Source organism: Suncus etruscus, chromosome X (assembly GCF_024139225.1).
Source record: "Suncus etruscus isolate mSunEtr1 chromosome X, mSunEtr1.pri.cur, whole genome shotgun sequence".
Lineage (NCBI taxonomy): Eukaryota > Metazoa > Chordata > Mammalia > Eulipotyphla > Soricidae > Suncus > Suncus etruscus.
In genome coordinates this window covers 38,368,573-38,386,232 of record NC_064868.1, presented here as the reverse complement: position 1 = coordinate 38,386,232, position 17,660 = coordinate 38,368,573, and the positions used below count along the sequence as shown (strand labels likewise).

The 17,660-nt window shown below is 37.7% G+C and overlaps 1 protein-coding gene across 1 annotated transcript in view; it reads right to left on the bottom strand.

Moving 5' to 3' along the window:
- PRRG1 (proline rich and Gla domain 1) overlaps positions 1 to 17,368 on the bottom strand; it is a 102,911-nt gene extending 85,543 nt beyond the window's left edge. The window contains exon 1 of the mRNA XM_049767120.1: positions 17,315 to 17,368. Coding sequence (XP_049623077.1) covers positions 17,315 to 17,324 — 10 coding nt within the window. The 5' untranslated portion in view covers positions 17,325 to 17,368. The remainder of the gene's footprint in view (positions 1 to 17,314) is intronic.
- Between the last annotated feature and the right edge of the window lie 292 nt (positions 17,369 to 17,660).

The window sequence follows — 17,660 nt, the reverse complement described above, 5'->3', positions numbered from 1 at the left end:
ATATAAGTTTATCTCTTTCAGAACCAGACTTTAGGAAGTTAATATTAGCCCCTAGAGCTAGAAACATGATCCCTTAGGTAAAGGACACTTGATATAGGAAACCTCGCTTCTTAATAATATCTTAAATTACATCAGTATGACAACTAGGGCCAGACTAGAGAGGAACTACTTTGAGATGTTAAAACTCATCTTCCTTATTATCTGCTGGACTCATAACTGAACTGTATTCTGTTCTAAGGTTACCAACCACCTAGAGCCAGGCATATTGTTTCAAAGATCAAACAAAGTACACTGATGAGTTTCTGTTTTACTCTGCATAGAAACATATGAGCATTCTTTTTTTTTTCTTGTTGCTGGCAATGTATCCCTTATTTAAAAAAAAAAAACTTTACACTGGATCTTAAACTTAAAACACTATTCTCTATACACATTTGTGTGTGTTCTCATTTCTTCATAATTTGCTGCCCATGGATATTTCTCCTCAAGAGGTTTCAAAGAAGCCCTCTAATCCATCCAGACCCCAAGAGTTAGTCTGTGACAGAAAACTATACAAAGAATCAATAAGACCAGGATCTGGTTTTTATTTTCAAAAGAATCAACAAGCCACTAGCAAGACACAAAGAAAAAAGAAAAAACACCCAAATAAATAGTATCACAAATAAAAGGGGAGAAATGAAAACAGAACCACAAGAACCAAGATATCATGAGGGCTTATTATGAACAACTGTGCTCAGTCAAGTTAGAAAACCCAGAAGAAATCAACAGGTTCCTCAGAAAATATCATCTCAGAAGACCTAATAAAGAGAAAATAGAAAGCCTAAACAGACCATTCACTGTTAGGAAATTGAAATAGTAATTAAGAAATTCCACAAAAATATAAGTCCAGGGGCCGGAGAGATAGCATGGAGGTAAAAGTGTTTGCCTTTCATGCAGAAGATCATCAGTTCGAATCCCAGTGTCCCATATCGTCCTCCGAGCCTGCCAGGAGTGATTTCTGAGCGTGGAGCCAGGAGTAACCCCTGATCAATGCTGGGTGTGACCCAAAAACCAAATATATATGTATGTCCAGAAACAGATGATATTAGAGGGGAATTCTATTAAACATTCAGAAAAGTATTACTAACACTGATTCTCTGGCTCTACTAAAACATTGAAGAGACAGAAATTCTCCCTAACTGCTTTTATGAGGATAATATCACTGTCATTCCCAAAGGTGGCAAAGATACCACCAAGAAAGAAAACTACAGATCAATCTAGCTTATGAACATGAATGCAAAAATTCTCAACAAAATCTTAGCAAACCGAATCCAACAATACATCATGAGAAAATGGGTTTGCTCACAGGGATGCAAGGATCGTTCAACATATGCAAATCCATCATTATCATACATCATATCAACAAAAGAAGGAAAAAAACCCACTTGATCATATTAATTGAAGATGAAAAGGAATTCAACAAAATCCAACATTCATGCATGATGAAAACACTCAGAAAAATAAGGGTGTAACCTTCCTCAAGATAGTTAAAGTTATTATAAAAAGCCTATAGCTAATATTATCCTTAGTGGTGAAAACTGAAAGCATTTCCAGTAATTTCAAGGCACTAGGAAAGGCTGCCCACTATCTCCACTCTTGTTCAACATAGTCTTAGAAATTCTAGCAATAACAATCACACAAGAGAACGAAATCAATGGAATACAAATAGGGAAAGAGGAAGTCAAAGTATATCTATTTGCAAACTATATAATACACATAGAAAACCCTAAGTCCATAAAAAAGCTTCTAGAAACAATGAGCCAATACCCAAAAACAGTACCATTCCTTTATTAAAATAACAAAGCAGTGGAGTCCATTCCATTCAAAATAGTATCTAAAAATATCAACTAGCAAGTAATAAATCTAGCAAGAGAGAGCAAAGATCTATACCATGAAAACTTCACAAACAATTCAGAAAGAAATTTGAGAGGACCTAAGGAATTGGAAGAACATCCCTGTTGCAAGTCAGCCCCTGAAGAGGTTGACTGATGGAGGGATGGAAGATGAGGTCTTTCCCCTCCAGCTCGGAGCACGCATCTGCCACCCTGTTCAGTGGGCAGTTCTAAGGTGAAGCGGTGGGTAAACAGCTCGCAGACAGTCAGGCTTGTGGAAATATTAGCTTTATTCGGTGGACAAGACTGAAGTCCAAAGCCTCAGCATCAGTTCCAGCCAAAAGCCCCTTGCCTTCCACAAACCCTTGTTTTTATCCCCCAGAATCAGGTACCACCCAATGGTGGGATCAGATACCACCCAATGGTGGAAGCAGAATCAGGTACCACCCTAGGGTGGGGGCAGAATGCCAGGTCACACCCTAGGGTAGGGCACAATCACGAATAAGGGTAGGAGCAGTAACATAATAATCCCATAAAATATTTACATACACAATTCCCCCGTTTGTTTTTAGTAAACAAACAATATTGTCTACAATTATTAAAGGAAAAACTAGTCAATAATAAAAGAGTGGCTGTTTGCATAAGTGCTTCACAGGAAAATGTAAAGAAAAACTTCTAACATAAACACAGGGTGTCTAAAACCAGAAACACGTATCAAGGAATCAACTACAATCTCCTGAGAAGATAAATCTAAGACGAATTTAGATAAATCTAAGACGTCCTTCGAAGAGACGCCAGAAAGGTTGTGTAGCAGGCGAGAAGAAGCACCTTTTCTTTATTTGTTGTTGTTGCTGTTGTTGGTTATTGGTATTAGGTTTTTGGGTCACACCTGGCAGCGCTCAGGAGTTACTCCTGGCTCCATGCTCAGAAATTGCTCCTGGCAGATACCAGGATTCGAACCAATGACCTTCTGCATGAAAGGCAAACACCTTATCTTCATGCTATCTCTCCAGACCCATTTTCATTCAAGTCTAGGTAGACCAGAAAGCCCATCTTTGAGGGCATTGAATTAGGCCCTTATTTTGGAGGAAGAAGCCGATACCCCCTGCACAGTGTGGGTCACTGCAATGATGATCAATAGGCTTCTGAACTTAATCCAAGTTCTTACTTAATCCAGGCTGAAGTCCATATGATGTCCAAAATTGATGTACCAATACGGTCAATTATTTATAGATGGGAGCTAAAGTCACAAACCAAAACAAAATGTTTAAGGCAGAGACCTCCCTGTGTAAATAAACAACTTGAGGATCCATCCAAAATGGATGGAACCTCCTATAAACCTAGTATTTTGCCAATGATGCGCCCACACAAAAAACCCTGAGAACAGACAAAAATATCATTTAGAAAATTATAGACAACAATATCTAACCCACTAACCTAAAGTCAAGAAAGCAAAACCCTAATGTAATACAACATCAATTCCTAAGATTAAAAACTAAAATAGAAAAACATTAATTACAATAGTCAAAAAAAGTGTAGTACCAAATATAAATTCAAAGGGTTACAATTATAAGAAAAATACAAAATGGTGAAATTTCTATAGAGTCCAATACTAATCTGTAAAGATGAGGGGTCTAGAGCTCTGAAAAGACTGGCAAAAAACACTTGATGGGTCTGGAAAAGCGGGTTGAAGCCTGGTACAGAAGATAACATCAAGCTGAATGAAGAAGAAAGGCCAGTACAGTCATCCATGTGTTGGGGCATCCCCAAGCGTTACATCATTACCATCATGAGTTGGTTGGGCTTCTACATTTCCTTTGGGATCAGTGCAATCTTAGGGTAGTCATTGTAGAAATGGTCAACAATAGCACTGTGTATGTGGATGGAATACCAGAAATTTAGATAGCACAGTTTAACTGGAATCCAGAGATTGTGGGTCTTATCCATGGATCTTTTCTCTGGGGTTATATTGAGGCATAAATTCCAGGTGGCTTCATTTCCAACAAGTTTGCAGCAAACATGGTACAAAATTCCAACAGTCATGGATTTCTTCCTCAGTCCGAGATCGGCTTGTAGTTGTGGGTGAAGGAGATGAGTTACACATGTGAAGGGAATCCTGAAAATTAAATTTTAAGGACTAGGAAGAGAGAAGGAAGGATAAGGAAGACTAAGTTGGGGAAGATAAAGTTAGGAAAAAGGGAACTATATACCAAATATGCAAAACAGATAGACACTGAACAAGACGTACACATACAGACTTCACAAAAAATATGGCCATAACACTCACTCATACCAAAAATATTTGTTGGAAAGGATCCAAAATAGAGCAAAAGAAAAAAGAATTCAGCTGAATCAACTAAAAGTGCTTTAAAATGTAATAGCCGGCAACTGTTTAGATGAATCAATTCAAATTCAAAAAAATTTTAATGGCAGATCTGAAATAGAATTTCATGCATAATACAAACATGGAAAACTCTACTATAAGTGTATAACAGTATATATACAAAGTTATTGTATAACAGTAACTCTATGATAGTCAATCATAGGCGAGAAGCACTGTGAAGAAAGTCCACCTAAAATTATCATTATGTCAGCGTCTTAAAACCTAAATTGAGGAAAAATAAGCAATGATGTTAGAATAAAAAAGAGTGAAAGTCGTTAAATGAGTATATCTAGAAAGAAAAACAACATTAATATGATGAGCAATTTTTCTTTCAGGTGAAACTTGACTAAATTAAATTGTAAGATTTCATGATTAACTGAGACCTAGAGCAATAATGAAATTAAGACATAAATCCACCATACAAGGAAATACATGGAGGGCCCATGATTTTCAATCCTATTCATTGATCATGCTTATGGAAAGATTCATAGAGCATTAATAGCAACCAATAAGGAAGTGAAATGATTATCTGGTGTTCATTGTAGATCTTTAAGAAGTATAAAACAGGATGTATGCCGTTGTGGATTTCACCAATGTATTAGGGACTTTTTTGATCTTCTTGTCATCAAAATTGATCCAGTGTTATTTTGCAGCAATTTTACAGTATGAAGTACAGTGTCCATAGTGAACTTTACCATAATGGTTTGACACTGATGATAAGTTGTATTTCTTAATCTTGCTTTTATTCTCTGAAGTGAATTCCACTAAATTGAGGTCTTCAAAAGGAAAATTCACATAAGTGTGCAATTTTTTTATTTGTTTGCTGTCAAAAGCAAAACGTTTTAAGTGTATTAAAAGTACTGGTGGCAGTTCCCATAAATACGTTTTCTCTGAAAAATCTCTTCTAGTTGTGTAGCTGTTGCACTGAACTTTGTTGTCATCCCTTAACTCTTTAAAAAATTCAGAGAGGCATTCCTGTAATGTACATTTGTCTGCTGATGTAACAGCCAGAGACAAATGAAAAAATGTCTCATAAACCTCAGACTTTTGATGCCATGTGAGACACTGTAGTATAGATTTGAATTGTCCTTGAAAAAGATCATAAATAATAGATTTGTGAGCCTGTTGGTGTTCTGGACTAAATTTTTCATAATTTTCATTTTCCATAAGATGTGTAGTTTTGTCTGTCATTAGATTTACAGTAAGCAAGTCCTGATGTAGTCCCTCTATTAGAAACATCAGTAGTTCGTGTGGATCCTGCTGATTGTGTCCAGCAAACTGGTCATTAAGTAAACCAATTGTTACCTTGAAGCTGTCAGGGTTACTATATCTATGAAATCCATTTCCCATGGTTCTGATGAGCCGACCAAATTCTTCGGATAATTTATTTTCATGCCCCATTTGATTATTCTTGTTAATATCCTTTTTATAATGATCTTGATGAAAATACTGAGTCAAATCTGAAATATTATACAAGCATTGCAATATTGAGTTCATGTAGCAAGAGCTTCCTATATTTTGTAGCCCAGTTTAGACAGGTTACTGTCTTTCCTTTTGCTTCTTGGAGTGAGAGGGTTTATCACTACCATCAGTCTCACTCAATGTATAATGTGTGACAGCTAAATCCTTATTTCCTGCCCCAGAGACCTCAGCAATATTACTGTTGTTAATGTCTTGAGTATTCTGTTTTCGCTCTTGGGGAGTTTATAGTCTGAACCTGATCATTTGTGCTACCCGATTTCTTTCTTTCTTTATTTCTTTTTTTGTTTTTGAGCCACACCCAGCGGTACTCAGGGGATACTCCTGGGTGTCTGCTCAGAAATAGCTCCTGGCAGGCACGGGGGACCAGGATTCAAACCAACCACATTTGTTCCTGGATCGGCTGCTTGCAAGGCAAACACCGCTGTGCTATCTCTCCGGGCCCGCTACCCAATTTCTAACAAGGCATAATGGAACCCAAAATTTCTCGGGAGGGTTGTCATTTGTAGAAACATAGGCATAACCCCTTCCTCTCAGGAGAAGATATTCATCCAGCTATCCATTTTTCATCTTCCTTGATCCAAATAGGTTTATGGGTTGTTTCTTGTCTCTGAATATCTTCTTTAAAATGTCTTTCTGCTGCAGTGTAACTTTCCTCTTGGGGTAAGTTTAAGTAATTTAGTGTGAAAAGAGTCAAAGATAGCAAATTCGTTGGTGGTAAACCTCTTTTTCTATTTTTTTGTAATTGAGTTTTTAAGGTTCTGTGAGTCCTTTCTACAATGGCCTTTCCCCTACAATTGTAAGGAATTCCTTTCAGATGTCTTATCTGCCATTCTTTACAAAAAAAATTCAAAAGTTTTACTAACATAGGCTGGCCCATTATCAGTATTTATAGAATATGGAATACCCATCACAGAAAAAAACATTGTAAAAGAAAACTACAAACAGCTTTAGATTTTTGAGAAGACATAGGAATTGCCCACATAAACCGAGAATATGTGTCCACCACAACATGAAGATAAGGTTTTCTTGGAAATAAATTTGTTTGAGTTATATCCATTTGCCAAAGTTTGTTAGACTGTGAGCCTCTTGGGTTTGCTCCTGCTATGTGAGTCTTTTTTGTTAACGGTGCACATATGTTGCAGTTTTCTACAATTTCTCTAGCTTGCCTTCGTGGAATTTGGTAATTCATATGTAAATGGCGAGCATTTGTGTATAGGGCTGAATGTTCCTCTACAGGTGATTTAAATATAGGCATTGCTAGCAAGTCAGCAGTTTTATTTCCTTGAGCCATTGGTCCTGGAAGACCTGAGTGGGCTCTAATATGTGTGATGAAGATGGGCTGAGTTCGTTTTTGAGAAGCTGCTGTAATCGTTTAAGTAAGTTCTGTATGAATGGGTTATTAGCATTAAGGGAAGCAGTGGCTATCACATGACATACATTTACCTCATACAAAGAATCAGAAACAATATCCATGGCTTCAGATACATTTTCTAATAAGTAAATTAACGTTGCTAATTCAACTTACTGTGCAGATTTGTATTTGGTATTTATAGTCATATTAATGTTGTCTCTGGTTATTCCTCCATTTCCATTTGGGGATCCATCAATGTAAAAACCTTGGCATTGGGAATAGGGGAATCCCGAACAATTGAAGAAATAACAGACTGAGTTTTCTTTAAAAAGTCCCAAGTTTTTCCTGATGGATAATGGGAGGATATTTCTCCTGTGAAATCTAGAGGGCCCTTTGTAGAGATTCCTTAAGAGGCAATATTGACTCAATTTCCTTTTTTGGTATTGGCAAAACTATTATATCTGGGTCAAAACCTAGTAAAGATATAGATCTGAGTCTTGCCTTGATAATAATCTCTGAAATCAGTTGCAAGTAGGGGACAACTAAATGAGGCTGTTTGTTATGTAAATACACCCATTCCAAAGGTCCTGACTGTTGCATCAAGGCCACTGTGGGGGTTTCTCATAGTAAGGAAGATTAACAGAAATACCTTTTCTCCTGGGATGAATCTTAAGTGAAACAATTTTTACAATCTGCTCAAGAAGATGTCCAATTCATTTTTGGCAGCTTTTGTTAAGTTTCTCAGCTATCTAAAGCAGGGTCACCCTCCAAATTTTTAAAAAATTAGACAACTCTGCATTCGGATTCTAGTGCAGGGTGGAGCCAATTTACGTCTGAAAATCATTAAGTGTTCTGAGGTTTTCTTTTTTGATAGAATTTTTTGTGGACGTATTGACGTCTGGTCCAAAATAAAACCCAAATATTGATATGGTGGCATTGTCTGTATTTTTTCTAAAGCTATTTTCAGTCCTCATGTTTGTAAACAGTCAATAACAAGAGTATAAGTCCTGTAAATCTGTTTCATTGTTCATTTGGAGCAAGATATCATCTGTACAATGAAATATAATGGCTTGAGGAAATTTTTCATGAGCAGGGCTCAAAATCTATCTACAAAAAACTGGTACATTGTAGGGGAATTCAGCATGCCTTGGGGTAGAACAGTCCATTGGATACATCTGCAGGGATGGGTATTATTGAGAGAAGGAACTGAGAATGCAAAACATTTTTTTATCAACTGGGTGGATAGGAATATGGTAGGAGCAGTCTTTCAGATCAATTATAATTAGTGGCCATTCCTTTGGAATAACTATAGGTGATGGTAAACCAGTCTGCAATTTGCCCATAGGTATCATGGATAAATTTACAGCTCTAAGATCCATCAAAAGTCTCCATTTACCGGATTTCTTTTTTATAGTGAATATAGGTGAATTCAATTGCGAAAAAGATGGTTCAATATGTCCTAAACTTAGCTGTTCCACCACTAATTCTGTCAGCACCTTTAATTTATCAGTTTTAAGGGGCCACTGACCTGTCCAAATTGGCTCGTCAGATGTTCATTTTATTTTTATTGGTGCTGGTGTTTTTATGGTAGTGGCCCCTACTAAAATTTTTGGTTTTTTAAATCAAAAAATGTTTCGGGCTCTTCTGGAGCTAATGGAACGTGGAATTCTGCTTTCCACTGTTTGTGTGGATCATGGCCCCACAGGGATGGTGAAAATGGGCCCATGTAAGTTATGATTATCATTTTTTGATTTTCTAGGCCGTAAAATATCATAGTCCTCATACTCAACAGACAGGAGCTCAGGCCTCCTACTCCTTCTAGTGAATACAGGATTTCCTAAAGAGGCCAATTTTCTGGCCATTCTTTATCAGAAATTACAGTAACCTGAGCACCCATATCTATCATTCCGTCAAAGGGTTGCCCTTCCAAGTGAAGTTTGATCATTGGGTGTTTCTCTTTAAATTTAGTAACCAGAGCCACGATTGGGTTTTGAGCAGCACCTGGATCTGTGCTTCCAAAACCTCCAATTCTAGTCTTATCTGAAGTCCCAAATTTGACATAAGGCACTATTACTATCTGGGAAATCGCTTCTCCTTTTTTAAAGGTCCATGTAACTGGCACGGTAATAACTACAATGATTTCTCCGATAGAATCTGAGACAATGACACCAGTGGTTACTGATATATCCTTTATGTTGAGGGAACTTCTGCCAAGAATCAAACCCATAGTATCTCGGGGTGGCAGGCCCACAATGCCTATTTCTAACATGTAAGTTCATGCTCCTGGGTAAATTGTAATGTCCTCTGGGCATAATATGTCTAATCCGGCACTCCCTGATGTGGAGTGAATTAATTCCCTTATCGTGATGAATTTTCTTGGGCTGGGCTTGGAAGGATTATTGTCTATGAACTTTACCCCTAATTTAGAAGGGCCTCGGGGGAGGCCCTGTGAGCGTTTCCCTGCATCTTGTATGTGTGCCCTTGAGGAGCTGAAATTATAAGGAAATGGCAATTTCTTTTGATATGCCCCTATTTTCCACAATGGTAGCAGGCAACTTGATTCCTGGGGATTGTGTTGAAACCTCTACTTAGGTTATTATCAATGAGGTTTCCAGATCTGCAGTCTTTCACCCAGTGGCGACTCTTTTTGCATTTGGGGCAAAGACTTGGTTTACAGAAAGTGCCCTGTCCCCGAGGGGAGTAAGGCATCATTCCCTTGGTAACTGGGAAGGTTTTACTGAGTCTAAGTGGGGTGGGTATGGGGTTTCCCATAGGCATTCCGACAGGCATAAAGGAAATCTTTCACATCTGCCTTTTCATTTAATGTATTCAATACTAGTCTACAGGCTGAATTTGCAATATAAGAAGCCAAAGATTTTACTAGGAAGTTTCTCATCTCATCTTCGACTTGTAACTTCAGAGCATCTTTAATCTTATCTACAAACTCTGATATGGCACATAAGGACCTTGGGTAATTTTTAAAAAGTTTCCTCTAGGGGCCGGGAAGGTGGCGCTAGAGGTAAGGTGTCTGCCTCGCAAGTGCTAGTGTAGGATGGACCGTGGTTCAATCCCCCGGCGTCCCATATGGTCCCCCCAAGCCAGGAGCGATTTCTGAGCATATAGCCAGGAGTAACCCCTGAGCATCAAACGGGTGTGGCCCAAAAACAACAACAACAAAAAAAAACTAAATTTCTCTAGAATCAATATTTTTCCATGATGACAATGCAATATCCCTAATTAAATTTAAGATTTATTTAGGTAAAGCTGCTTGTGCCTGAATATTTGCAAATTGATTTTCTGGCATCAATAATTCATACAATAGAGTAACACCTGCCACTTGTTTTTTCATACCATCCGGGCTATATAATTTGGCTTTTACACCTTCTGAATAGTACATTTCCCATTCAGTTCACTGTTTAGAAGACAGGCATATTTCAGCGCTTCTTTTAAAATCATACAAAGTTCAAGATGAATTATGACTTCAATGTCTTAGTAACTCCACACTGTATGGTGATTTTGGACCTTACTCTTTACATGCTTTTTTAAACAGATCTAATTCTTCCATTTGATAGGGTACATAGTTAGAAACATTTACCCCGTGTAAAGGGGATGAGGCCAGATTAGCAAAATTACTCTGAATAGAGCTCCGAGGCTGTGCGTGTGGTTCATCATCTGAATCTGCACTGTTGTGCGATTCAATTTTGTGAATAGAATCAGGCCTCACTTGTGGAGTTAACACCAGAGGTTGATCATTGTCTGAGTCACTAGTGTCATGCAATTCGCTAGAATCGGGCTTAACTTTCCGAGTTGTTTTTCTTCCAGCAAAAATTCCTATATTGTTGATGGTGGGGCTGGATTCATCAGCCTGCAACTTGGTCTAAATTTGTCAGAAAGATTTCCTTATTATCCATACTGGTTTTAGCCTCACCATTTTTACACTTTCTATTTCCTAAATACTAGCCAATAACTATGCTCACAGTAACAACGTGAGCCAGCACAGAAATTCCACAAACTATGATGGTTGGAGTCAATGCAATTTTCGTTTGAAGTATAGACCATCCAACTGAAGTGATTTTCCTTAGATCAAAACCAATTAGTTTTAAACAAAATGGAATAATCCACTTGTATAATAGAGAACCAATGTGTAAGCAAAAAGGTGTCAGAATCCACATGACTAACCACAGAAACCAATAAATGGTCAGCAGAGAAAATTTCCAATGCAATATTTCACTTACAGTTATTGAGGGTCCAGGTTCAGCCTGTCCAGGCACCATTATGTCACAAGTCAGCCCCTTAAAAGGTTGACTGATGGAGGGATGGAGGATAATGTCTTTCCCCTCCAGCTCAGAGCACACATCTGCCACCCTGTTCAGCCAGCATTTCTTAGGTGGAGCGGAGGGTAAACAGCTCGCAGACAGTCAGGCTTGTGGAAATATTAGCTTTATTCGGTGGACAAGACTGAAGTCCAAAGCCTCAGCATCAGTTCCAGCCAAAAGCCCCTTGCCTTCCACAGACCCTTGTTTTTATCCCCCAGAATCAGGTACCACCCAATGGTGGGATCAGATACCACCCAATGGTGGAAGCAGAATAAGGTACCACCCTAGGGTGGGGGAAGAATGCCAGGTCACACCCTAGGGTAGGGCACAATCACGAATAAGGGTAGGAGCAGTAACATAATAATCCCATAAAATGTTTACATACACAAAACATCCCTTGCTTGTGGGTAGAAAGAATCAACACCATCAAAATGACCATCTTACCTAAACTACCATATAGACTCAATGCAATCCCTACTCAAATTCAGACATCATTTTTATGAAATTAGAACAATCAATTATCAAGTCTGTGTAGAACCACAAAAGATCTAGGTTAGTCAAATCCATATTGAAAAGCAAGAAACTAGGTGGCATCTCTATACCTAAGCTAAAGTTTTACTATAAAGCCACAGTAATCAAGACGGCATGGCACCAAAACAAAGACAGAATCTGCGCTTAGCACAATAGCCATGATTTGGAATCAACCTAGATGTCCAACAACAGATGAGTGGATCATGAAGATGTAGTATCTATACACAATAGAATACTACATAGCAATAAGAAACGATACAGTTGTTCAATTTGCAGTAACAAGGATGGAATAGAAATATTATGTTAAAAATGGCTGAAGTGCTGGCACAAGCAGTAGGGCATTTGTCTTGCATGCGCTAACCTAGGACAGAATGAGGTTCGATCCCCTGGCATACCATATGGTCCCCCAAGTCAGAGGAGATTTCTGAGCACATAGACAGGAGTAACCCCTAAGCAGCAATGGGTGTGGCCCAAAAAACTAATGAAAAAAAAAGAAAATATTATGTTAAATGAATTAAGCCTGAAGAATAAGGATAAAAAAGAATAATATCATTTTGGAGTATTTAGAATATATACCGTATATACATACAATACTCTGTGAAGAAACACAACAGTCTAAATGGTAGTACCATGAACACCGTAGGTACCAGGGTATAGCATGGAGAAGTGAACAAATCCAGTAGAAGAAGAGAAACACAAAGCCACTACTATTTTTATACCATAAAGAAATCGACAACTACAGAAACAGATGTTTAGAGCAGACAGGCGTTCAATCAACCTCTCACTACAAAGACCTATAATAATGTTCTAATGTATTTATCCATAGAACCAAGTGCAGAATATGATTGGAAGCCATGATGTCAGTTTCTTTTTAGGAAAGGAATCTTGATGCACAAGACACAGTGGATGATACTACATACTACCATGTTGCTTAGTACTCTAGATGTGAAAAATTATGCTTATCATAAAATGCTCAATCCACAATCTAACTCTGAAAGCTTCATTTGGCAAAGTTCACCACTGCCACTGATGAAATGCATCGAAATTGAAAAACCTCCCTACTTCGAGGTGCTGGCCCATTTTTCACTCATTTTTACTTTATTATGTCCACCTTCTCTCCTATTTTTCTTTCTCTCCTAATGTATATTTTAGCTAATTCTTTATCTCTCCTTAATTTAATTATTTCTTTTTTTTGGGGGGGGCACACCCGGCAGTGCTCAGGGGTTACTCCTGGCTGTCTGCTCAGAAATAGCTCCTGGCAGGCACAAAGGACTATATGGGACACCGGGATTCGAACCAACCGCCTTTGGTCCTGGATCGTCTGCTTGCAAGGCAAACACCGCTGTGCTATCTCTCTGGGCCCCAATTTAATTATTTCTTAAGCACTCAGACGCATCTATAAGGGTCAGACCTCCATCAAAAACTTATGAATAGATCTGTAATATCTGTCTATAACAGTAGAACTGACACATTTTCCTGAAACAGCAACAGGAATCAAACTTCCCCTAGGGAGTTTCTGATACCGCTCTGGCACCAAGTTGCGCCAGTTTGATATGACATCCTGATGATGAGGAACAGCAACAACTTGATCTAAGAGCAGGTTGCCCTTCCTCATCACCTAATGGTAAGATGAAACCAGTAGACAATCCACCCTTTGAGCTGTCCATAATGGAGCAGAAATTCTAGAGCCATAAAGAAAGACTAGACTTCATCCTATAACCTGTACAAAAACCGAGCTCTCAAATTTTGGATGACTAATATTTTCAACCACAACAGAGTAGAACATTTCCTGGTACCAAAAAGGACCTTGGATTTCAATAATGAGCATATCCAGAGCCTGTAATTGTTCCCATGATAGAATGCTTCAAGGGTGGAAAAAACCTGTATCTCTTTGGTGAAAAGAATTCCCTTCCTAATTTCCCCAATACTTACTGTGACTATTAAAAAAACAAAAACAAAAACAAAAAATTCAAAGTCTTGCCACACTAGCCCTCCTTCCCTTTTTATCTTTTTTCTTTCTTGTTTTTGTTTTGTTGTTTTTTTTGTCATTGCTTGTTTTTTTCCAACAGAACCAAGTAATTTTAATCATCTTGTTTTGCCTTATAAATTGAGGGAAAAAAGTGGATGATAGCAGGAGTAAACCGTTACATGAACATTGAGTGGAAATAAAAATGATCAGTCCTAAACATTAAACCCAGAGTCAATGACAACAGAGCCAAGATGCCCAATCTTAACAAGCTATACACAAAGGGGACCCATTACACTAGCAGTCCAGGGGGCAAAGGCGGTAGGTATGCTATGCATGTTGGGAACAGGAGTGGAGGGAGGACAACACTGGTGGTGAGAATGGCTCTAATTCACTGTCATTATATACCTTAAATATAATGCGAAAGACTTGTAATTCACATTGGTCACAAAATTACAAAAATATTCAGAGCAGACAAATAAGTAAATAAAAACAATTCACTGTAAAAGTATAATAGTTTCATTTTAAGTAAAAAAATCTTACAAAATTATTTGTAAAGTGGATACTTGCCATTTTGTCATGGACAAAATTTTTACACAGGAGGAGGCATGATGCAAAAGCAGAATAAATATTTTTGTTTTTACCTAAATATGATTAAAGATATTCTAGTAGAGCATACATTTTGTGTGCCTGTATTTATACATTTCCAAAATGTTCACATTTTCTTCCTTGTGAAAGTTTTCTCTACAAAAATATTCTCTACTATTACATTTATACATACTGTTCCTTTTTGTAACATTATCTTTCCTTGTCTTCTCATACTGTGAGAGGATCCCATGCTATATTATACTCTGTTTCAAGGAAATCAGGAAGAAAAAAATTTTGCAGTCAAAAACACTAACTTTCACATAGGCTGGCTAACTGTTGTCTTGAATCAATTATTTTAGGCATCTCCTACTGCATATTTTAGGCATCTCCAACTAACATTTGAGCTAAATAATCTGGTTATCTACTTGGTGAATGCTAGCAAGAACTCCAAGAATTACATGACCATGAAAATTATTACTTGCTGAAGCACCCTTTTGGGGGGAGGGATAGCAACTGGTGGTACTTAGAAATTACTCCTCGATTACTCAGGGATCACTCCTGGTGGGGCTTGGGATGCCAGAGATTAAAGAGGAAAGCTACATGCAAGACATGTACTTTACCTGGTATACTGTTGCTCTGCACCCCCACCCAAATACTTTAAAAATATATACCTAATGAATTACTTACTGGCAATATGATTATTTTGAAAACAAAAATAAAGAAGGCATGCATTGCCCTATCTCACTGTAGTTCTCTTCTTTATATATCCATAAAATTCAACAATCAGAGTACTTTTCAAATCCACTAAAATCTGAAATTAGTAGAGAACAGAGTCATGATAAGCTAGCTTTTGATGACAGCTGACTTTGGGTTAGAAAGTGGCATGGAATTATCCTAGAACTTTAATAATGTAAAAAGCAGGAGTTAGAAGGTTGAGAAAGAGTACACTAAATAGGCAATTGCTTGCCCCGTAGCTGACCCAAGTTTTAACCCTGGCACTCCATATAGTCCCCTGAGACTGCCAACAGTAAACCTTGAGCACAAACAGGAGTAATTCCTGATCACAGCTGGGTGTGGCCCCCAAACCAAATACAAATGTAATAGCTACAATAGGTAGGGTACCACTCAGTGGTGTACAGAGTGAGATTATCCTGACTCTATGCTGGGGAATCACTCTTAATGGGGCTCATGGGAACATATGAGGTTCCAGGATCAAATTTTGGTCAGCTATCTGCAAGTACCCTACCTATTGTAGCTATTACATTTGTTTTTGGTTTGGGGGCCAGACCCAGCTGTGCTCAGGAATTACTCCTGGGGGATTTTGTGTCACACCCAGTGTCACTCTGGGGTTACTCCTAGCTAACTACTCCTGGCTTGGGTGACCATATGGGATGGCAGGAATGAACCGAGCTCCATCCTGGGTCAGCCTCATGCAAGGCTCCTGTCTAATTGCTCCTGGCTAATTGCATCCTGGGTCAGCCTTGTGCAAGGCAAATGCCCTACAGCTGTGCTGTAGCTCCAGCTCCAGATTGGTTTCTTTTTGGAAGTCTCGGAAAGAACCAAAATTTCTAAGGTCAGTTATCTCAAAGGAAACTCTAGAGAAAAAAGTAAAACAAGGCTTAGAATTACACTTTTCATAACTGATCAAAAATCCTTGGGCTGCTTATCAGGGCTCATAATAAAGCAATTGGGAAAGAAGGAAAAATATAAGATGGTATCTCTTGTACAGCCATACTCCTGCCATGCTGTATCTAGTCATATGTGATCAAATAACCTATTATCTCTGAACATAGAAAACTACTGGGGACAATGTGGTACCAAGGATCAAACCTAGGACTATAATATGCAAAGCATGTGCTCCAGTCCTTTGAACCATCTTTCTAGTCCCCTCAACTACCTTTATAAATGTGTGGGCACATATACTAAATACTGAGTAGATATCATTGTTCTTACTCTATCTCATTATACTTTGAGTTCTCAATAGATTTACATATGTACTAACATATTATGAAAAGGATAGATTCTTGATGCTAGAATTGAAGAGAATATTCCTCCTACACTCTGACATAATGAGTTTGAGGTCTAAGAGCTGATCAAGGTACCAGATGTAGAACCTGAACTCAGGGTCTAAATCTATGTCCAACAATCTCCTTACTACATTACACACCAAGTCTTCCTTTGAGGTCCTTTATAGCACCCAATTTTATAATATACAAACAATTAGGATTATTTACAAACTCACTGAAGTGACTGGTTAATAGTAACAATGAAATGACTTTAACTTCTGTCTATGGTCCACTGCCCATAAACAGTCATATGAATAAAAAAGGACTTCAATAGAGGTCTCTTAACACTAGGCTTTACAAATTTTAGGAGAAATAAAAATTATTTACAAATAAATCTCACAGATGAGAATTTTAACTACTCTCATTTTCTTTTTCAAATCATTTTCTGTTTATGCTATTAACAAAGCTTAATCAACACTGGGAGCATATGGGTATTTTTGCTAAGAGTTAGAAAGCAGCTTCTATTGTAGCAGATCTTCACAGTATCAAGTTTAACAGTTTAACAATTCTCTTCTTTTTTAACAGTTCTCTTCTTTTTTATTGATATCCATAAAAAAGGGGAGGAGACTTGAAAAAAAAAACATTGTTCTTGATTTTCTACACCACACAGCTTTAGAAAGTAAAACACTAATCAAATATACAATGTAAGTATTTAGAAAAACACATACACAAATCACACAGCTGAAATGAATATCTAATTGCTTGGGTGCAGCATATTAATATGAATTGGGTCTAAATTATTTAAAAGTGATAGAAAACTTACTCCTCCCCATGTTTTCTTTGTAGTTTCTGACTGGTTACTGGATGATGATCACCTGTATAAAACACAACATGGATACAGAGTCAGACACACAAAGGTTGAGTATCTATCAAGTCTCATCAAATATAAGTTCCACTAAATCTGATTTAGTCAATATAAACACTTTCTTTCAGTACAGTCCAATTTTTTATCCTTAACTAACTAAATTCTACATCTCAAAAAGCTATCTGAACATAGAAGATAGAGATATAATATTATGTAAGGTTAAGCTCTTTAGCAACTTGATATGACCTCACTTACATGGCATTAGTTTCTGCCCTTACCAAATAATCATCCTCACATTGACTAG